This window comes from Cydia amplana, chromosome 10, assembly GCF_948474715.1.
Source record: "Cydia amplana chromosome 10, ilCydAmpl1.1, whole genome shotgun sequence".
In the NCBI taxonomy this organism is placed as follows: domain Eukaryota; kingdom Metazoa; phylum Arthropoda; class Insecta; order Lepidoptera; family Tortricidae; genus Cydia; species Cydia amplana.
This window is the reverse complement of record NC_086078.1, coordinates 5,255,493-5,280,417: the sequence shown is the minus strand read 5'-3', so window position 1 is coordinate 5,280,417 and position 24,925 is coordinate 5,255,493. Positions and strand designations below refer to the sequence as shown.

Below are 24,925 nucleotides of genomic sequence, written 5' to 3'. Positions count from 1 at the left end.
AATCTGAATAAATTAATGCATTTCCATCGCTAAGGTGCAATGTACGAATTCCTGGCCTGAGAAACGAATGCTAAATATTGTAATAGTTGCTAGAATCTGGTGGTGCGTGGAATAAAGATGTGGTGGAATAAGTTAGGTACTATTTGCAGTTAAATTTAAAGCTAAACACATCCCATAACATTCACCAGGTACATAGTCAAGATGATAGACAGTTTATCGATAAACCAAAATCAGCAATTAAAACGATCAACATGACAACATTACAACTTTATTTATTTATTTTTCGATGGCCGTTTCTATGTTCGTATGTTACACCACCTGTAAAGATAAATCCCATCAAAAACATTACATGTAAAAAGGTGTAAGTCTCGCAACGCTTCTACTACAAAAAAGTTTTGAGATGTAATGTGAAACCAAGTCGGTTATTTTAATCAGTGCCAGGGGGTCTTAAAACTGTATCAAATATATATCTTTAATTTGTAATACGTATAATGACTTGGCCATCGCACGGCTGCAAAATGACATAGGGATCATCGTCACCTATTAAAAATATTTCTAATTGAACATAACGCTACCGCTAATTGCAGTTCGAGCATTACACATGTTTACGAGTACGATACGAGTAAAGCATTATGTGCGATTGCCAAGTCATTATATGTATTACAAATTAAATATATATATTTGATACAGTTTTAAGACCCCCTGGCACTGATTAAAATAACCGACTTGGTTTCACATTACATCTCAAAACTTTTTTGTAGTAGAAGTGTTGCGAGACTTGCACCTTTTTACATGTAATGTTTTTGATGGGATCTCATCTCTTTTTGTAGGTAGTCCTTCTTTTCGGGTACTCATACCCATACTATGTATAAGTACACATATCATAAAGAAACACATCTTCATTCATACTCATATCGTACATCGTAGTGTACCTTTACTTTACCTACTATTTGTAGGAACTGCAACAGTAACATTGTAATAGCATATATTTATAGGGGATTACAAACTTACTTATGCAGTTCTTAGATATTTAAAACGTGACTGTTATTGCAATATTTTTAGGTTTTCTATGGCTTGATAAACTGAAAACTACTTATGTTTAAAATTTGAAGCTTGTGGATATACTAGAAGTACCTTAGAATTATGATGATCGTAGGTGAGTGAGTGAGTGAGTGAGTGTGTCAGTGTCGAAAATAAGGAACTTTGACGTACAATAATTCTTAAACTACTAGTTCAAATTGAATGTTTTTGAGAATATATCTTAAGCATATGTTTAGCCCTATATATTACTAAAAATTCAGGGTCCTAGCTTCAGCCAGCACAAAATTACAGGACGTCGAAAATGGCCTGAATCGCTTCGAGAAAAGGATGGTACGGCCGTGCCTCTTTGTTTTGCTCGACTTGGCCGGGGCACTGCCGTGCCCCCAGATATAGTTACATACATTTACGTTTAATAAACTAATACGATTATTTCAAAAGTTAAATAGGTATCTATTAAAATTGCTAGGCACCTAATGGTTAAATCATTAGAATTTCATTAGGTACCTAATTGAGAGGATTTTCTAAAAAATCTTCATATCATTGCTACTGTTTCATAACACTTCACACTTACATACATATTTTTTATCGAATGTGTTGCTGTTGGACCGCAAACTAGTCTCATGTTACAGCTGCATTGGTAACTAATACTTTACTTTGAATAAATGAATACTCTTGTGCTAGTTTTATAAGTTACGCCCGATATTATTCCGTGAAGGGATTAATAAATCAATAATCAAAAACAGTAAAAAATAATAATATTATATTCACATACGCATTACGAATATCTGACCTTTATTTATTCATATAACCCATCTATTTAAATAAAATCGGCCAAGATATTTTATTTTCTGATTTGTTTGAAGTCGATGATATGTTCTATACAATACTTAACATGTTTTATTATTTTATTAAATATTATATTAATACTTAACAAAATAGTTTAAAGAAACTTTTTGGTGTTTCTTGCAATTCACTGTTGAACTTGCTATCGGTACAATATTAGAACAGTAATTATAGCAGGCGTGGCTCACTCCGCGATTTCGTCGCTTTGCTACAGGTAGCTAAAAGTACATCCGTCCCGCCCCAATTTTGGGGAAAGCCATAAGCCGCGTGTGGCGCTGTCGCCACCTAGCGGCCATATCTGTGCTGATCGTAACAGACGCGTTTTGTTAGAGAGTGAGTCTTCTGTACTTAGTACTATTATTTATTCTGTGCTGATAGTTATGCCCTGAAATACATAAAACACGAAAAAACAACATAATACCTATCAATCCACGCAGGTGTCGCTTGCGCAAGTGTAAGGGCAGTGCGCGAGGTGAATGACAGTACAGCGCGTGACAGATGGCGATAGGCACCGTTGACATTCGCCGACAACTTTAGTGGTATAGTAGTAGTAAAACACCTTACGAGTAGGTACAGTTGCCGTCAGATATATCGGAGCAGCCAAGGCCCTCACAAATATGTGAACACGCCTCTATTGTCAATGCGATAGAGTGCGTGTTCTGATATTTTTGGGCACCTCGGCCGCTCCGATATATCTAATGACGACTGTACAAAAGCGAATTTACATCTTCACACTAAATACCAAAGGCGAATACCACTCATTACATGGTTACTTTATGTTAATGGATAGAAACTGTCATATGTAGGTATATATTTCGCATCGAAATGCAATAATTCACTTCTAGTTACCGTTTTGTAGATCGATCTTTAATCTGTGAAATTTTGTGACCGGTAATATAAGAATAATGTAACATTTTCTGATATTAGGAGCTGTAAAAACGTTACCTACTTATTCATAAACCTGTTGAATTGTCTTAGAATTAAGGTTGTCTTAACTTCATTATAAGAATTAAAAGTAGCTTATTCTAGATTTTCTCGTTTCACTTGTTTTTTTAGGTTATTTTCAGTTCCTTCTGAGCGATATCTTGCGCATTTTACCGACCTCGGTCAGCTAATAGCTTATAGCTAATTATAGACGCAAATACTTCTAGATGTAGCTAGCGGAGCTGCGTCAGTAAATTCCACATAACGGTGGCTTTCGTTCAATCCGAGGTGATAATTGCAGCTTTTACACGTCGCACAATATTTCACACGTCGCTGTTGCGTCATAAAACTAACAAGAGACGTAAACGTAATTGGGCGTTTTTTTTGTTGTCCCTAGGGCTTGCAAATATTCGAAACTTTCAGATATTCGAATATTCGACTTTTTCTGACGACGTATTCGAATATTCGAATAATTATTCGAATATTATAAAAAATAAGAAAAGGAGCGAGAAATCGGTTTATTATCGTTTTATTCAAAAGCTTTTTTCACATATTGCTAAAACTAAGGATATTTGGCAGAAATCCACTTAATTTACTAGATTTTATCATCCTACTATTTATAAGATGCCCACATTTATAAAAACAAGTAAAACGCCTAAATTAAACGTATTTAATATTTCTAGATAAAACTTATTATAAATGCGTCGTTGCGTGAAATAATATAACTTTAACCATCCTAGGTATGTAAGATATTTTTTTTAGTAGGTAATTATTTTCCGATTTAAATTAACTTGTAACTTGTACTTGTAGAGGCCTGTAAAAAGGCCTTTAATTTCATTGTATTTTGAATCTTTATTGACTTTATTTGTTTTGGCAAATTATTATTCCTAATGGTCGGCTAATTGTATAATATTGGAATATTTAAGGGAAAAAGTTAGTTGAGTACTGGGTGGATAATTCGTCAGCTAAAGGTGCATGGTTAGATTTCCAAGTTTGGCAGGTTTGGTATGATTAATTTTGAGAATTGCGATAAATGGCAAGGTTTAGACTTCAAAAATTCGCTTAACGTACGCTTGTACTGAATAAACAGAATGACCCTTTAACTTAAAACTTACGCACCGTAAAAATAACATACTTTTTGATTTCGTTTTCTTTTAAATTGAGTTAAGTTTCACTGTATTCACGAAGTCTATCGAGAGGAATACAGTAAAAATATTATATCCTTCGTATTTGGGTACCTACCGTTCCTCATTCACTGTAAATACCCGTAAAACACACAGAAACTGTAACTACAGCGGATGACATAGATTTTTTTAGAGTAATAAAAAATATTCGAATATTCGAAACCTGAGCGGCCGAATATTCGAATATCAAAACAGGTCGAATATTCGACAAATTCGAATATTCGAATATTCGAATTGCAAGCCCTAGTTGTCCCCTACACTTTTTTTTTCAAATTTGGGATTTTTTATGTTATTTCTACTCAGAATCACGAGCTCTTTCTATCCCAATAGGAGAAAAAAAGTGTCCAAAAATTTCCATACATTTTTCGATCATTCCATTACACGACCACCATACAAAGTCTATGAAAAATGGTGACGGAATGGAAATAAAAACCTTAGGGCACTTTTTTTCTCCTATTAGGATAGAAAGAGCTGGTGATTCTGAGTAGAAATAACATAAAAAATCCCAAATTTGAAAAAAAAAAGTGTTTGGGACAACAAAAAAAACGCCCAATTGCGGTGTACCTACTTAAGCCCGTACCATGAGTCACTGACAGTGTTAAAGTTAAAACTGACATTTACGCTATCGAGAAAGTAAATTACGTTCTCGACGGCGTTTATGTCAGTGCCAATCTGATAGTAGCCGTATTGGTGGTAAATTTGATAAAAACTGTTGTAAGGTCGAGTTCACAAACATCTTTACTAGCAAACGTTCCATAAATATGTGTAAGTACACGATCTTTTTGTCAGTGTCTTAAAGGCGTGTAAGTATATTTTTTGGACGTTGGCTTGTAAAGATGTCTGTGAACTCGACTAGGTACAAGGTATGGTAACTTATATTAAAATCTCATTAAAATGCCTATGTGAGTACTTGTAGGTTGCTGATCACAAACTATGGGATGGGTCTCATTTTTGTCAGTACTAAAGTTGAATACAATCAATTGAAAACTCGATTGCTACGAGTAGGTATACCTGCGTAAGTAGGGCAAACCTTGGCTTATCGGTGATACTTGGTAATTCGGTGATGATGCGTTGTTATCTTACGCTGAGCTTACAATGCTGAAATGTAAGCAATTAAATCGCTGCCAACCCAATTGCAAGCATCAAAACTAACAGCTGCCAACAATTTTATAGCTCGCATTTCCTCATGGTGAGAACTGTGTAAGATTATAACGCAGTATCACCGAATTACCAAGTATCACCGATAAGCCAAGGTTTGCCCTACCTAATAATTACATAATTTTATAACTAAAGTATCTATTTCAATACTATCTATCTATCTATCTCCATTATCACCTTTAAGACTACAGGGGTGCGATTAAATGTTAACATGCCCATATTCATTTCATACATCACATACTTTCTTAGCCCATCGGCAAAAACTGGTTGCTAATGAGTACACCACAAAAAGGTGTCACAAATGATAATTACGTGCCTTTCCTCCAATGTGTTAACAACTCGGAAACAAATAAGTGTGATATTTCATCTCCTGAATTAATCATTAGATGTTAATCATGATTGACAATGCAATAGTAAACGTAACGATACGTGGAAGCTTCCTTGTCACTGCAGGCGAGTGGTTCAGGCACAAAAATGTCAATCCGGAGATGGTGGGTTCGAAATGTTCGAATCGCGGCTCGTCGCATTTGGAAACTTACTTAAGAATTTGTGATATATTATCTCAATCGTGAAAGGAAACGTTATAAGAAATTAGATTAGGTGAATTCATCCACCACATATTGACCGAGGCAGAGTAGCGACTGGCAGGAGCATGCACAAAGTTATGGTAGAAGGCATGGGAGGAATTCGCCCAACAGTGGAACACAATGTAAGCTATTACAAAAAGACTAGGTAAAAAAAAAATCGGGGGCTGGTTTTCCCCTGGGTTGGGAGGTCAGGTTTTAATCGCTTTTATATGTTTGCCTACAATTGGAGTAGCCAAGCAAACCCTTTGGTTTCTTTAAAATAGTTAAAATCGATAAAAAGCTGAGATAAGGGATTGTGGCACATGATTGACAATGTAATTAGAGAACGTAATGTATGTATGCGGAAGCCGTTTCTTATTTGCCATGAGAAGTGTAATTATGCAACGTTTAGTACAACCGTTTAGAACGCGGAAAGGGTGGCGGTTCTCAAGCAATTATAACGAACGTCTTTACTTGGATAGAAGAATGTGTGGAGAGAAGTGGAGATGACACGTATTCTAGGTTACAGAATGTGGAAGGACCGATCTATACATACACATGTAATTGGACTTGCGCATCGAATGCGATTTGTCTTGAGTTAGAGTTATATACTTGTACCCAATATAATGTTATGCTGCGTCAACATTACACCAACAACTTTTAAACACCGAGTAAGAATTCCGGTAGACGAACACAGTAGTGGAGAGAGAATGACAGTGACTTATTTCTTCTAACTTTGTGTTATTGACTAACTAGACTAGAGGCTAATTAAGAGTATTCATCGGTAATAGATAGATATGGTTTATCGTTACAATAAGATACAGACACAATTATATTGTTTCATTTATTTAGGCACAGAATAATATTTCTTCTATGCAACAAAAAATCTCGAAGACAAGCGAACTTATTTTTTCCATGAATACTTTGAATAGCTGTTATTTTCCGTACTTTAGAGTACCCTGGCCAGTGCGTGAGCTTCCCATAGGCTTTGTCGCTAATTATTAGTTGCGAACAATGTAGTTTTGTAATAACATATTACAGTATCGCGTATCGCCGTCTGTATTGTGCGAAAATACCATTTTCTTGCTCCCTTCAATGTACAAAGGATATAATATGTGTATGTTATAGTTAGTCCGCCTCCGATTCTGACTAGAAATAATAAATATTCTCAAATATGAAAAATAATTGTAGCATACTACTTTAAATTAAATGATCCATGCATTTATGGCATAGATGTACCTATCATGTATCAGTCCTTTGGGCAAATGAACTTTTAAAACAAAACATTTAAGAAAGTTAGGAAATATGTATCTTCTTAAGATCAACCAGCATCTCATCGACACAAAGAATCCCACCAATGTTATTTCTATTAAGAATAACAACAAATGAAAGTGCAAACAGGAAATGCCGAGTGAAAATGTTTATGCAAACGACGCAAAAGAGGTAGGTACTGGTAGTGCGGTCAAGTCAAACATGGAGAGGTATGCTGAGCCACTGCTTCAGGGATGTTTGCGCTAAAGTGGGCAAGTGTGACGACCTCCGGGTGGTTGATTTTATCACGTGATGAAAACAGGATAAACGATACGTCACCAAGTGAACGGAAAATTTCCGTTTACTGGCAAAAGACCAAACATCTTCTGATAACGCATAAATACATTACCTGCCTACTTTATTTTCCAAAATTTGCAAGCGGTTTCCAATCATGAACTCTCTATTTCTTTATATAAAAAAAAACTATTTTTAGCATTTGTTATAAGACGTGAACACTTTCAGACGTGAAGTAGTTTATAAAATAAATGTAGCAATAGAGTCAAGCCTGGTAATGAGAATTGCTAAAACCAGTTATTTTAGATTTTCATTCACGGTACTACATTAAAGCACTATTGCTGGCGCCATAAGGGCTAAAATTGTTAAAAGACACAATCTCTCGATAAAATCGTACAACACGCGACGTACCTGGTTAACTAATCGATTTATCATGAACTAATTCGATTATAAGCTAAGTCACTAAACGTTATAATCGGTAATCCTGAGGGCTAATTACGTCAGTAGTGAACATTAGTCAACTACCAATTATCTCCAATAAGTGCCTTTGACGATGAGACGACGAGAAAACTGCACACTTGTGTTCATTTTCTGCACGAAGCACACTTGACATTAGACAAAGATTTATAATCGTAAAAACTTTTAAAATTCTTAAGCCTAAGTTTGTTAATTTCTACGGCAAACAAATGTCGTTAAAACTTTTTTGGTCAATAGGTCGATATTACGATCCATGGTCCCACTTCGTTTGAAGTGTTAAAAACGGATCTCACGACTCTCAACAACGGAGTCATTCACCAGTCCCATTCACATTTTAAACTGCCTATTACCGAAACAACCTAACCAACATCGCTATAAAATTGCCTTACGAAGAAGCCTAGCTACCTTAGCTAGTTAGTTTGACTTAAGCAGGTAGTATTCTATCCTACAGGACCTAAACATCATCTCATAGACCCGTAATTTTGCAACCGAAAGTCATTTTGAAGTAGTACGGTGGGTATATCAGCAATCAGCATCATCAATGGCCATTGCATCCTAGATTATTGCAAATTTTCTGTCTGGTTTGGGTTATTCAAGGTATTCCGTTGGCTCGGGTGGACGACATCCGGAAGATTGCAGGTCACTTCTGGATGAGATTAGCCCAGGAACCTCTCTTGTAGTACGCCACTTGTTCGAACAAGTGGCGTACTACAAGAGAGGCCTATGCTCAGCAGTGGGTGATAAAGGGCTGATATGATGATGATGAATGTATATTTGTTATTAAAAATTGATGGAAAATAAATTGGCTGTAAAAATGACAGCTGCTGAGCAGAAGAAGGAAATTTTCTCTCTATCTATTTAACTACGACGTAATGTTCTAGTGAGGAAAAAGGAGGTAGGTACATTTGCATGGAGAAATAACCATCTTCCCTCTTAAGCCATTTCGGAATCGATGGAAGCAATTGACTTACATTCCCTGTAGGTTAAAGTTGTAGAAGGTTAACACTTATGGCTAAGTAGTGGATGTTTGCCTGTTTGCGTTTCCCACGTCTGGTCCCTTTCCGATTGTTTGCGTATCGCATAAGCATCTGCATGTCCTCTGCGTTCTGGCTTTAAGTATGGCTCTTAACCTGTAAGCATGTTCGAATGGGTCACCATTTTAAAGTTATTTTCATAACCTCGAACTTGTTTGTTTTGTCCGGTATAAGAGAAAATTAAAATTCTGTAGGTACTGTATCGTTTTACCCTGGTGCTCCTCCTGCCCCACTTTACCTTATTTGTTTTCGCAATGGGGCCGATTTCAAACTCTCCTAGGGGTTTGTGTTCCAGGGGTTTCCAAAATTTCGATTCAAGGGCCACAGTTAAATGTAAAAACTAAATGTCGATATTAGCAAGAACTGCAAGATAGGTTTTATTTTTGTGATTCGAATAATAACTTACCCGCACATGTAACATTAATCCGGTCGACTTTTTGAAGTTGCAATAGGTACTCATAATTATTATATCTTGCTTGGGCTTTTCAATAAACCTTAATAATTATAATTATTGCTCACTTTGCCCTTTTATAGGACAAGCCAGATTTATTGCCCACTTTCCTCTTAAGCGTTTTCTAAAGACGATATATTGTCACCTCGCGTGATAAGTCCCTACATTATATACCTACTTTCTAATTCAATTAGAAATTTATGCGTTTATAAAATAATACATATATAAAGCGTTTAGTTCATACCTCCCACATTTATGTTAAATTTGTGCCGCCAGATAAACATGTCGTTAAGTAATTTGAATTTTATAATCGTATTCCAACTAAAACATAATAATTATACACTTAAGTGCTTCCTCTAAGCTAGACTATTATAGCGACCTAGAAAGCAATTGACCGGAGACTGGCCTATACTTTGAATTATAATTCCAAGGTTTTACACACGTTGACACTTTTATCAAGTGGCCCACTTGAAAAGTGAGTGTTACTTCACTTTACGTGTTCATAGATATGTGTCATTCCACGTAAAACTTTGTTCTAAAATTACCAAGTATTTTATCTAACTTAATAATTATTTTATTTATTGGTTATAAATAATTTATTATTCTTTTATAAATATCTCAATTAAACATTAGGGGTCATCCATTAATTACATCACACGTTTAGGGGGACAAGAAAATGTGACATACTGTGACATGGGGGAGGGGGGGAGACACAAACTTTGTGACGTCACTTTAACTTCATCAGTAACCTAAAATTTATTTAAATTATTTTATTCGCTGTACATTTAAATAACAAATTTTTAAAACGATAATCGTTTTTATTCGTTTAATTTTCTTTCCTAAGCAGTTTTGGGTTATAAAATTACTAATATTTATATCGTCAAAAATATTTTGATATAATATTAATAATACTTAGGTACTTACTTAATTCGATTTGGCGATTTCGTAAAAAAAATGTGACATCACACTAGGGGGGAGGGGTTTGCCAAATGTGACCAAGTGTGACAAGGAGGGGGGGAGGGGTCAAAAAACCTAGAAATTCGTGTGACGTAATTAATGGATGACCCCTTATTTATCCTTGAACATTACAACTTAGTTTCCAGCATATGAGGCTAATATGAGCATACTAAAAATTAATATAATAAGTACTGATTTCGAGGACAGGTCAAAAATCTGTGTTGCAAATACTAGCAACCTGTACACTGTTTTGTATCTTGTTAATGCAGCATATTCTTGAGATTACTTCCTAACAATAAAATTGAGCAAAAACCTTACAAGCCTGGTTTCCTGCTTTACTCCCTATCGTATTGGTCTGTTCTTGGCCGATTCTCATCGGACACTTGTTCGCATAAAAGCGAAAAGTCCTAAGTCATTGAACTAAACCAATCGAATTTGATTCTTGTCAGGATAAGATAAGGATCAACGCAGTATAAAGTTTTTAATGGTTTGTTTCTTTTTGTTGTACGTGTGAACTGGTACACAATGGTCTATTGGGAACTCTGAGATTAAAAAAGTACCATATTCATTCCGCATTGATCGACCAGACCAGCCTCTCGGGCGTTACTTCTCATTGTTTTTATTAGCTCATGACATCGTTAAGGTGACATTCGAATTGAAACTGCAGCAGCGTTAAGGTGACAGTCCATTTCCAACCGCAGCTGCACTACTGTTCATTTTACTATGGAAATTGAGAGTAACAGCGACGCGTTCAGTACCAGTAGTGCAGCTGCGGTCAGAAATGGAATGTTACCCTTAAAGTAATGTCACTGTTGTGAATTTCCTAGATAAAATACGTTATGATAGGTACTTATGATATGAAAGAAATTGACAGTGACCTTGCCCGGGTTAACTCTGCAGTAACTTTTCAGTTGCCTCACTCGCTACTACATACAACAGCGTTACTACAAAACTCTACGCTTATTACAAAGGAGGCCTGAACAGAAGACTAAGAAAACAAGCTAGAAAATTCCTAGACGGCTTAATAAACACCTACACTATCTTTGAAGTTGTACTTATGATGCGAGAGGTGGAGCTTTATTTTGTGAGACAAAAGACAATGTCTTACACAGCCATTAAATCAAGCCGAATTGGCCTCCTGATCTGCCAAACGGTCGTGCGACGGTCGCACGGCCATTTCTTAATTACTTTCATTGTTGCATTGTATGCAAGCCTACCACATTGGCAACTTGAGAACGGCCGATTATCCGCAGAGTTTGATTGTCTGTTATTTATCGTTGCAGATTGCTGGTTATGGGAGACTGACGAGATTGCGTGCTTTTATTATTGCGGTTACCTCGTTTTGCTGTTTTTGCAAGTTGCATGCGGCTCCTAGCTCTATATAGCAACGATCCAGATAAATATATATTCTCCCGATATCCTTCTCTCGTTGTGTCATTTGATATTTACCAGTCGCTTTTCGGTGAAGGAAAACATCGTGAGGAAACCGGACTAATCCCAATACGGGCCTAGTTTACCCTCTGGGTGGGAAGGTCAGATGGCAGTCGCTTTCGTAAATACTAGTACCCACGCCAATTACTGGGATTAGTTGCCAATGATTTGTGATGTTGCCATGAGCCGTGGCAAAAACGCCGGGACAACCCGAGGAAGATGATGATCCTTCTGTCGTTGTGTGGACAGAAACGAGAAATCCTGTTGGTCTTAGGAAACCCAGTAAGTACCAGGAGTTTCCCGGCAGCGATGTAGGAACGCATTATCTTCCATATTGAGAAATTTTCAGTTTATTTAAAATTTGAATTTATTCATATCAGTCTAAAAACGATAAAAGTTATTAACATATTATGCTTTGTAGAGTTACGGAGCATTATTAATTCAGCTAACGTATTGTAACTGTGTAGTTTTATGAATGGGAGTTTACTCATTTGCCTCATTCGGTATGCTGAACATTTGCTTTCGACATAGTGATATATCACCGAAACTTGCTACTGATACTCATCTACACGTACCCATGCCCATTGTTACAACGGTTTTGTTTTATTTTAAGTAGAAATATGAGTATTACTTAATTATTTTTAGTACTATTTACATAGTAATCTAGTTTGATTAGAATTTGTATACAAATCTTTGTATAAAAACAGGTAATAATGGCAACAATGGGTTGCAAAATGTTGCAATTCCCTTATACATTTTTAGGAGTAGGTAAACTCGGGACATCTCCGAAACACTATTAAAACAGTAACGTTTAATGAATAAATCGTGTTATTTGGTTTGTATTTACTTTACGAGACGCATTTTACTAACGCTCTGTACGCATTCAATAATGTTTAAGTGTGTTAAACTAACAATGATAAGTAAATCCCTGAGAAAACCCCAAATCTGCAAAATCGACAATAGGTACTCTACCGTACTACCGTAATATTTAAAATGTGAACGCAGACGTATCCTGGGAACGACCACGACGACTAATATGTAAAACGGACCGCAGTCGACTGACATTCAACTGACATTGACCCATCGAATATTCTGCCACTGCCACTAGTATTTAATGTTTTATTTTAGTGCATAACAGTCTCAAATAGGTAATAAAATAACTATAAATTTAAAATTTATAGTGTTAACTATTCAAAATGATTCAACGGTACAACACTATTTTTTCGAAGTGTGCGCACATCACTAGTGCAAGGGAGGGAGCCACCTTGCCTTGGATTGAGGCCGGTTGGATCGATAATGTTTAGATACTTTAGATTTTATGCTTGCATTTTTGTCGTTGCTTATGCATTTTGAAAACGGATTCAATTGGTATGAAGCTCAATGTGTCTAGTAAGTTAGTAATAAGTGTAATAACAACCGTTGAACCGATATCGTATAGGCATTTATTTACAGAATCGATATCTATGTAGGATAAGACAGTAAAAACTTGCCTTATAACTTTAACCACGAGTCAATGAAATATTGCACTAGGTCTGTAGAAACCGAAATCGGAATAGCGTCACGTAGTATCGTTCTCATGGAATGGATCGCATGCTTTGAATCGTTAATTGTTTGTTGCTGAACGAATGTGCTGAATTTTTATTGGGCTTTAGCATAGGGTCATGCGTTACGCTAGCTGGGTTGCATAATAATTTTAGTTGGAACTGCTATCAGTCAAAATGACGAGAAAAGATATGCACTATCTTTTGCCCTGCCTTTTGTCTTGGCGGGGGCACGGCCGTGCCGCCAGATAATAGGATTTCCGTTACTTATGTTAAGAATAAACATATGTTGCATTCATATCATCGCAAATTTGCTATGATTTTGTTTTTATTTACTCACCTATTTATTTTAATTTTTTTGGTCTAATTATTTCTAGTAGCTACGTTTTACTGTAATTGTGTATTTTATATTTATATGGGTTGAAGTTTAAACATTGGGATACCACTAAGTAGGTAGCTTAGTTGGCGATGATATATTTTTCTTAGAGCAATTGTCGCCAACCAAGAGATAGCAACTAGCAACTAACAAATCCAAACAATTTTCAGTAGGTATCATCAAATGATGTTCTCATGTCGTGTTTTAATCAAACCGTACGTACCAAAGATAATAGTTTATCTTTTGTCTTAGTATACGGTAGAGTGGACTACAAATTAATTAAGCAATTAACAAACCAATAACAAAGTAACGCACTATTACTTTATAACTCGTCCGTGTCCGATACAGGCTAGTCCAGTTTCATAATCGAGTCCTTTACCGGGTTCGGATCCAGTTTGACCACGCAGAGTACAGTTAGCGCCGACTATGGAAGGTGGCTAGGATTTCCCGCAACCCGAGTCCATGTGAATGCGAGCTTCCTTGTCGCTTGAAAGCGATACGGAGTAATATGCGCGTAACTGTACTTACGGTATTGCGAAATTATATCATGATTATTTAAAACCGGCCGATGGTATGAAGAAGAGACATTAGAATGTGAAAAAACGTTTGACAGACGAATGAACGACTTTTTGTTTTAGCACTGGAAAAATAGTACCTACATTTATGGGATCGCTTTGATGTTTATCTGTACCCGTACCATGAGTCACTGTTAGTGTCAAAACTGACATAATATACGCTATCGTCTACGTAATTTGCTTTCTATACATCTTGCACTAATATGCGAGTACGAGCGAGATGCATAGAAAGTAAGTTACGTTCTCGTAGCGTTTACGTCAGTGCCAAACTGGTGGTAGCCACACTGCCCGCCTGTTACTGGAATTTTCTTCAGTGATTGTTTGAAGAGCTGAAAAATATGATAAATGGTAATTTCTGGCTGAAACTTAAAATAAATGGTAACTGGTGGGCGAATCAGCAATAAAATTTATTGTTAAAAATGATTCTACATTAGTAGGTACCTACATCAAAAAAAAAATCAGTTTGTGTCTAAGAAAATTTTCTCCCAGCGTTCTGTACATATAAGTACATTTTGATGTGATCTAATTTAGGTACCTACCTACATCTAAAAAAAATCAGTTTGTAAGTGTCTAAGATAATTGTCTCCCAGCGTTCTGTACATATAAGTACATTATGATGATCTCTTAGTCATCAAGCACCATTGTCAATTGTGATGTACGAAAACAAGACAATGTCGTGTCCACTTGTAGAATACAAATGATGTCATTATGTAATTCACGTCGTTTACGGTGACGTTGCTTTAACATGTTACATTGTTCGCGTGAAAAGTGAAATGGTGGAAAGTTAAGTAACTTTTAAAATTACAAGTGTATGCTGTTACAGGGCCTTTGTGTACGACCCTTATTGGAATCAATATGTAATGTAGTAACTCTTGGACATGTAGATATTTGACGTAGCAATCGTTATGTACTAAAATTAATATCACCACCACGCTAGTCGTACATGGTGCATTGCTGAGTGCAGACCATTTCGGCTTCACATTTTCACTTATTTTTTTTATCTTTGCCTTGTATGTATTTGCTATAGGTAGGTATGTGTTATTTATAGTGATGTGTTGTCTGAATAAATGATTTCTATTCTATTCTATATTAATATTAAAAATACTTATTGTTAGTATGATCGTTGCTATTCTCAACATTAAACAAAACTTATGTTTTCTTATTTACAGTAAGTATTCAAATTTAAATATCGAATTTCAGTAGCATCAGTTACACGTTGTATAAGTAGATATGCAAGCAATAACATGTCGATCATTGTAAGCATGTTGAACTATAGGAGACACGTAAAATTCGCATAATCATGCAATTATATTGTTTTTTGATCGGATTCTGCCGCGTATCTTGTTACCCCTCTCACCTTTACATAACGACTGAAAGGGAATGTCAGTCTCACAACCTGTGTCAATTATTGGTCAAGTGGTCCAGCACTTATCAAAAGTCTACTGTAAGTATCACTATAGACATAAGGACTTATGATAGTCAAAGGATGGTCGTTATGCTCTTTTGTACCTTGAGCGGCTTGGATTATTAATATCATTATTTTATTTGCATAACACGACACAAGATTTTGGATGATTTGGGTTCTTTCCGACGTTGTCCAAAATCTTCTGCTACGAATACTCAGTAAGTGTATCTTAAAGTTTTAATTATACCTACGTATGATCTGTTTAAGTTACTGGAATAAAAATATGCAAAAATAAACCTTGTTTCGTGCGGCTTAAGTTTTAAAATATAACAAGAAGCACACAAGCATGTATTCAGGGAGATAATTATTGAATTATTATGTTGCAAAACCAGTCTAGGCATCTGTCGGTCACCTGTCGTATGCAGCTGAAACTATCCATGTAATTTAGGCATGTTTTTGTTCGAAAATGGGATGAAGTGTGCTATTGTGACCGAAATAGAAATGCAGGTGTATTGAACTACTATTATTTTAATAAGTTATAAGTACTATTAACCTAATGTTCTGTTTCTTTATAAATATATACTTAGACTTGTAAAACACGTTACCGCACATACACCTAGCAATTAGCTTTGTGTAATGTCTTAATTACTGGTACAGTACACGCAAAGTTTACAACAATTAGTCGTTAGAAATTGGTTTTGATGAAGCTGGATAGTATATTGTAATTATGCATGTAGGTACATGTACTTACTACGTTGACGATATTTTTAGAGTAAATAGATCTGACAAAATCTCAAATTAATGAAGTAATTAAGGGTTTACTATTGTCTGGTAAAATCTTCATCCTGCAAGATCACATGTTAGTAGTAAAGAAAAATCCTAATTTATTTTTGAAAACTCTTACTACCTTTACAATAAATGAGGCTAAACGGATTGCTAAAACAAGATAAGTACATTAATATTACGCAATGGATGATTGATAATGAATCACCCGCGGGAGATGCGGAAAGCACCTGTTGTAAGCTGTAAGCATCCAAATGACGATGGTCCAATTATTCAAATGAGTGCGAGACGTCCGTGAGAAATCTCTTGCACGTGATGATTTTTGGTCAAAGTGCTAAGAAATAGCGATTTTTGGTACATTAACAAACTTATATTTTAATAAACGCATAGAGTCTGTCCGGAAAGAGAAGAGTCGTAGAATGTATCGGGCCCCATACATTCCACGGCTCTTCTCTTTCCGAACAGACTGTATCTTGATTGTAGAAATTTTAACTGACTAACAAATCTTTAAGTCCTAGTCTAATTATTGTTTTATTTCTGTTCAGATCGTTCGTTGGTTAGCCTGATTTGAATGTTAAACATGAATTTTGAATATTAACAGTCATATTATTATGCTGCTCGCTATCCTAGGCACAATCATAGCCTTCCGTCAATAGACCTTCGAGCAGATATGGATGGTTTTAACGTGCTGCTAAACATAAGGATGAAAAGCATAGAAGGGTAGTTCATATATTAAGTATGACGTATAAGTAAACATGGAAGTCCAGTCTTAGAAAAAAAGATGACAAGACTCGTTTAGACATTTAATCATAACCAAAAACAGCATAATCTCAAGAATTCCCTAATAATGATTCAGACAGTGTATATGTTCTTAGTAACGGATAAAGAAACCGTTCTTTGCTTATAACTTAGATCTCATCGAGAGAAGAAAGATGATCGCAAAAGATGAATAGATATGAATGTAAAACGAGATTGCAAGATTTTTTTTACTAACCCCATTAGTTACGCAAGATCGCTTCTATAAATACGACTCAAAGGCAATAACGGAAACAGAGGAATTCCTTCAGATTTCTATTCAATTTAATTCATGTTTTAAATATAGTTATTTTTATCCCAATTCACTAAATGTTTTTTTTAAATGCCTTTTACATATAATGTAATTTCCTATATTAAAAGTAGGTACTGAAGTAAGTAGTAGATTAGATAGTCCAGGCATAGCTTAAATAATATAGACCACCTTCATCAATCACTTAACTATCAAGCAATAATGGGATTTCACTCTTTATCTATGCATTATTTAAGGTATAGACATGGTAATTTCCTGTCCAACTTTATCCGCGTTATCAGTAAAAAGTCGTAGGGCGCGGCAGCTTTCTTAACTTGCGCAATTCTTACGTCACTTGACACCCAGGGACATGACATGAAGGGAATGATAAATATTTATGCATTTTCACATTTTCTTTAAGTAAAAGTTAGTTGTAGGTGTGAGTTGCATCACTTGACGTCTAATTATGTTAATAGGGATGTTGTTTATTTTTAGTGAATGATTTATGATTAAGTAATGGCAATGCATGCGAATGACTTGTTTGGATTATAATTAAGAGGTTACGGCAAATAACTTTTTGAAATTACTTTTAACAAGGAACGTTCGTTACCGACCTTATAATTTTATTGTGTAAAAGCACGTAACATTATATTCAAGTAAACTGCTTGTATGTGTTTAATTAAAACTACAAACTTCGTTACGATTACAACTAATTGCTTATGAGAGTTATAATATAATTACTTAATTAAGATTGGATTTAGTAGTTAATCATTATCTCGTTATTTAGGAAACACGAGTTAGATATTACATTTAAAGAAGACCAGTTGATTTGTGATGAAAAAGAAACGTTGAATTTTCTATTTGATTTATTTGTAGTTGCTGTCTACATATATTTGCTGCTGCTGCTATAGTTGCTGTATACAGATGCCTAGACTGGTTTTGCATCATATTACTAATTATCTAAAAGTAACGTAACGATCCAGGTATCACATAATCATTAACTTCAGCTATACATATGAAAAACAGACACTAATAATCAAATTATTAAACTCAGATATCAATGGAATAATTTAATTTCGCTAGCATCATAAACGCTTCGATTATGTTATAAATGCAGAGCAGTCACAATCGATAATTGCATAACGCCATCGCGTGCGCTACGCAGTTCCATCGTTAACGGACTTTCTAATATAATTAATAGTTCCATGTTTCACGCACCAACTTATTCGGTTCATTTGGAAGCTCGGCGTTTTAAATGGCTTCAGTTTTCGAAGTTCTTCGTTGCTTTAGTGTAATTAAAGCGTTACATTTTCGCAGTGTTTCATGTTTAAAAGTGTAAAGTTTCGCGCTTTGCATAATTACTTACTGATGACTGGTACGTAGGAGTAGGTATATTAAATGAGCCCCTGTTTTAGGCACGCAATTAATTTACAATAACTCTATTGCCGCCCGTCTCCGTCAATCTATCTACTAATGAGATTTTTATTTCAAAACATAAACAACAATACTTATTGTAACACAACGGACGCACATATGTATATCAATACGATTATTGGAAATACAAATTTTCCTCAGCCGTACTTAAGCCATCTGTGAAGTCATGTTGCCGGCAAAGTGATGACTGTTCCAATTAAAATGCAAGCGGCATGGCATGATGCCACACAGTCTACAACGCCGTATCAGATGTGGTTGAGATTCATTGCCTCCGTCCATATATGGAGAGATATTAAGTGTAGTTGTATGTTGTATTGAATTAGAAGACGACTTGAACTGAATAAGTGTTCTTTGAATCAATTTGCTGTTGCATGAAGTAGATACAAACGACGTTTTCTCGATTTCTAACTATTTAGGACAATTTTATCGAGCTTACAATGTATCCGAAAGCGCAATTTAACGTTTGAAAAGCGTCAATGTATTCGCAAATCTCTCGTTGACCATAATTGCACATCCTCAGTGCAAAGTCATTTATCATCTGACCAGCTCTGCTTCCGATCTCTTTAATCATCCTTAACACTTTTCAAATAAGGTTTAGAGTTCCTTGCTATTGCTAATATACTAAAACACTGACAATCTTAGTTATTCTGTTGGTAAAAGCGTTGAATCAAGGAATTAAGATTGAAAATTGTTTGATTGGGATGCAGGACCAGATGGTACTTCGTTGTGAGATCCCGGATGCTGTACAGTCATACTCGTTGCTTTCCTGTATCCTGCTGGGTTAATGCGTCTGAAGTTACTTTTTATAACTACTGCACTCGTTGTACGGATTGTGCGTGATACTTAGGTTCTTGTTGGAGTGTATAGTTCTTTTTCTATTTTTTTATACTTTGTAACTGATGTAAACTATGTATTTAGATTGATGTGTAACTTACACATTACTTCTACTCACTATACTTTCTTTGTAATCCAATCTTAAGCAACGACTTGATGAAATGACATGAAACTTAGCACGGACATTGAAGTAACATAAATGTATATCTATGTTTGGTAATATTTATTGTAGCTAGGAATTCTAATATAAATAAAATAGAGCGAGTAAACGTTTTACATAAAAAACTTCTACAGGCTTTATTTTATTTGTATTAATTTTTTTAGCAACAAAAACTAATAAGTATCAGACATAGGTAGATATTATGTGTTATGCATTAACGTTTTGTTAATGTTTGTGTTATTTCAGCTTGTTGTTTTAAAGTGAGAGCGTTACTTAGATTGTATGGTTCATGTTATTGTTTAAGTACTCTGTTAAAATTAGATGGTTTATTTAAATAATAAGTTGTTAAATTTTGGTTTTCCATTTGTTACAGGCACCAAGAATGGAGTGTGGTGCCGCTGAGCTGAGTAGAAAACTACGAGTCGACCAGGTAACCACCATTCTTTAATGTGTAAATTATGCATAGCAACCGCTTTTATGGTTTCTAAGAGCTTACATTAGTATTTGCTTAGCAAAAGTGTTACCAAAGAGGAAAACTAGACTTTCCCTTTTACAGAAAACTGATACCGAGTTGACAGGTTTTCTAATACGCACCAATCAGTAAAAGTTACATGATGTAAGGAATAATTCCTTCGTTTCATACCAAAATTCTTATTGTTTTAAATACTGTCAATTGCATTACTTAAAAGTTTACTGATATTGTCTGGCCTATAAAAGTAAGAGCAAATGCAACGTTACCGTTATCTTCTGGTATTCCCACCGGCTTGCCCTTTAAGACCCCCGTTACAGTACAAAATGTACGTTCGTTATTCACTTTCTAGTATTTCACTCGTATCTATTTGACACCTGTCAAATTACTGTAGGTCGGCTCAACCGGTTCGCCACCTGTTTAAAAAAATAAACAAACATAACGAGGCTTGTGGGCTTTTTACCAATACCAATTATGCCTGTTCGATTACCTACTTGTTGAACGTTTAATATTATAATTTAACGTTCATGTACTTTAATATCGCTCTTTTAAATTAAACATGACATAATTTTATTTATGTTGAACGGTAATTGGACTTACTGTCGTGAAAAAATAAATTATATAATGAATCTTGTTTGCGAAAGCTTTTTATCAAGAATAATTTATTAGCCTATAGAATTCGAAGTCCAGTAGGTGTGTAATTTTGGCCTGTGATTCAGGATCTCAATCTTTGTTAAAATAACCAATTAGTACTTACTAATTAAATTAGTTCTTCTAATTACTTCTGGACTTTTCGTGACCTAAAAATATCAAAAAATAATTAATGGACGTTTAGACTCATTGCAGTCATTGGCATTATATATTTGTGTAGACTTTGGAATTAAAAAAGTAAATCAACATACAGCTAGTGTTAGGTGTTAGAATCCGATGAGAATCGAATCGTATCAATCGATGGCTGCGAGCGGTTTATGTAACGGCAACGCGTGAAGTTAAATGTCGGACATCGATTAATCGAGTCGTAATATCGATACGATACAAGAGCGTAAACGGTAATCAAATGAGATTTTAGATTACCGGTTGGCTTTTATTAGATTTTCAACAACCATTTTTTTTCTTGGGGATTTGGGGTTAATTTGTGTTTATTTCGTTATTTTTATAAAGTGCGAAAAAGTTATGTAAATAGATACCTATTTAAAATAATACTTTTAGAGCTGCAAGGATGACATCCACCCGTCTATCACGAGTAGTTTATTTATGAACCGTTTTTCGACATGGTTTTCCTGCCGAAAAACGGTTCATTACATTATGGTTCCTTGAGATAGGTATTCGACATGATTTTTTATACAGTACATTTATTATTTCAACTCTATATGTTCGAGTGGCCATTCTAGTTCATTGGTGCCTGTTCGTTGCCTACCTACGTACGTATTTGTTGTCGTCCTCCTGTTCTCAAGTGGCTATTATCATATTTATATGTCCAGTATCGCCATATACAAGCGCCTTAATTCAATTACAGTTACCTACTTACAGACATCGTCAACTTAAAAGTAATTATTTTGTCGGAAAAACATCTCCAGCTTAAAAAATACGTTGTTTTATACCTACGTAAGTAAACCCTTGTTCTGAAGTGGCCATCCTCATTGCCAGTTTCTGTCATCGTCCTCAGGAGCCCACTATACATTAAGCCTGTTTAAGATAATCGCTTCGTAAATTACGCGACCTCCTTTCTACCGACGATCGATTGTTAAAATAATTATCCGTACGATCACTTAAGTTGTGTAATGCGACGATTGTAGTCGATGCGTAAGTTCTTGTTATAATGAGTCCATTATAATGGCTGTCAGAACCGACTAGACATAGTCGGTTCTGACCATGCCTATGAACTTTTGAGGCTGGTTCTGGGTTCGAATCCCGGTATGAGTATTTGTTTGTATGTTAATCATTAAATATATGTTCTTGAGTTATGACTGTTTTTTATGTAAGTATCTATAAGTTAGTATAGTAGTGTATTTACTAGATGACGGACCTAAACAATCTGGCTTCAGCTGTGAAAGCGGAGATAATACGTATACGAAGTCTTTTGTTATAATTGCTATTAGACAAATAATGGTACCGTTTGTTTGTAGAATTTTTGCTTTATTGAGTACGAAAGTCATATGCCATAATTCTGTCATTTCGTGATCATAATATCGTTGTAGGTACATTATGGCGATATCACCGTTGCCAATAAAAGGCTCAGGAAAGTTTCTTGTCACCTGTACAGAATTACTTTTCCATTACCTAATGAGTAGCACATGTGTCATTTGCAATCACAAAAAGAATAATGACCGAGCATTTCTTATGTTGCGAAACAGAAAGTTAAATAAACAACGCATTGATCGCCTCTGGCTCGAGTTCCAAACCGATGATCATCGATATGTGAGAATTATCGATTGCACAACTGCATCGAGTTAACAATCGAATGATCAGTAGCTCGGGGGCTTGGTTGGTTGTGTATCATTCCAGGGCGTAAAATGAAGATTGCTTAAGGATCGCACTGGCAATGTCTTCATAGAGTTAGGAGTTAATTTCTTCTAAATTGCAGGTAGCTTTAACTGGTAGAAGTGTTTGCTAAAGCTGCGGGTTTTTTTCGTTAACGTCTTGCAGATCGGGCCTGAATCTCTACGTATTTTACAGCAAATAAGTTTGATTTTACTTATTTGCTAATGCTAATAAGCAATTAAGTAAAGACGTAAGAAAGTAAGAAAATATAGAATATTGTAGAATTTCGAAGTCTAGGATCTTGCATTATAATGTTGACACCACTTGTTTTTACGTCAGGTAAAATGCAAAATTACATGTAAATTAAATAACTATGCGCTATTATTATGTGACTATTCCAGTCGTGGGTTTCGTGGGTCAAAAAAACGTTAAATAATCTTTTGAGTTAATTTGTCCAGCAAATTTCGACTTAAACCCAAAAACCGATTTAAAATACTCCAAAAAACGAGTGAACCGACGAATCCATCATGTTTCATATTGACTGATTCATACTTCGAACCTACAAGTGACTCATTCAAGCATTTATTACTGCGTATTGGAGGACTGACAGATACACAGACAGATATACAAGCAGCCCTCCGGTATTGTTTATTGTCTTATTGTGATGATTGGGATTGAGATGTTATGAAAGCTAGCCTTAAGCAGTGTCGAGCGAGAAATACATAAAAAAACTTTTGCACCAAAAGCAATGAATAACTGAATAATTGTGTACATTCAAATTAGAAAATTATGTAAGTAGAGATACTTTAAATTATGTAAAAAGATTTTTTTATTTCGTTCCAACAACGCAATAACGGTAGAGATACCTACGATATATTCTGATTTAAACAAATAAATATTATTTGATAATTTTACACAGAATATATACTTAAATAGTTATACATATACATAGAAAACATCTATATATCCTAGTTATAGTTATATACTTAACTCAGGAACAGATATTTCTGATAAACACTCAAATAAATGCCCTTATTATACCAGGTTTCGAACTCGCGACCTTCTGCTTCGTAGTCAGGGTCACTACCGACTAGGCTGTTAAATACATTACGAGTACATATTTAAAACTTTAGCTGCCACTACTTGACCACCCTAATACCATACGGTAAAGAGCCTGCCAGCCCGCCGTGGGAAACGCGACTCATCGTGCCATTCATTTTTTATTAACTCAGACCTATAACGACCCAAGTTTGGTGTAAGTATTGAAGTGAAAACTTCTTTAGCGGCGCTGTGCACTTTTTAAGGTGGGGAAAAAATGTTAAACTCGAGACAGCGTAAGACGGACACGTGACCTGATCGAAAAACTATTACATGTAATGTCATTGAGTTTTTCTTTATTGATTTAAATGCCATCTAGTGAGTTTCGCTCTAACTTGTATTAATATAACTAGAGTACTAACAGTGATGTACTTAGGGGTTTCAAGTAATTAACACTAACGCTAGATGGCGTTAACCTCAATTATACATAGTGCATTTTGGACTAGTCAGAGTTTTCTCTTCTGCCGGCACTACCTGAGTGCAACCCGTTGTTTTTCTTTTTTTTATACGCAAGAAATGTATGCCTTAAATCGGCGTAAACATTAAACTGACTTGGATAAGTTTCTCTTTCGTTTTATAGGACCTAACTCAACTAGACCACAGATTATATAATAGTTTGACTAGACCTTATTTGTTATGTCATTCACAAATATCGTTAGATACCTACAATAAAACACTTTTATTATACCTACCAATAATATTCCTTGCATCTTTTATCGTGAATGAATAGTACATTGTTGAAGAGGCTAGAAAGTGGCTAATAGATAAACGTGTCAGTTTGAGAAGATACGAGTCCATCTATTGCACTTTCGGCCGTGTCCTTACTAACAACAAGTGCTTTTGATGACTACTATGGGGAAATTAATTAATTATATAGGTAGGTAGGTGGTATAGGGACCTTGCTCAGCACAGGGAAGACTGGAGAGGGAGAGGGGAGGCCTTTGCCCAGCAGTGGGAAACACAAATAGGCTAAAAAAATATACCTAGGTAGAGTCTGTACGGAAAGAGAAGCGTCGTGGATTGTATTGGGCCCCATACATTCCACGACTCTTCTCTTTCCGCACAGACTCGAAACAATTGTCTATCAAGTCGATGGGACTAGAAGAAGCTAGT

The 24,925-nt window shown here is 35.4% G+C and overlaps 1 protein-coding gene across 2 annotated transcripts in view; it reads left to right on the top strand.

Annotated features, from left to right (window-relative positions):
- Positions 1–24,925, top strand: part of LOC134651310 (uncharacterized) — a 174,839-nt gene that overhangs the window by 91,284 nt on the left and 58,630 nt on the right. For both annotated transcript variants that reach the window (XM_063506367.1, XM_063506368.1), the window contains one exon: positions 20,138–20,194. In XM_063506367.1, coding sequence (XP_063362437.1) covers positions 20,138–20,194 — 57 coding nt within the window. The remainder of the gene's footprint in view (positions 1–20,137; positions 20,195–24,925) is intronic.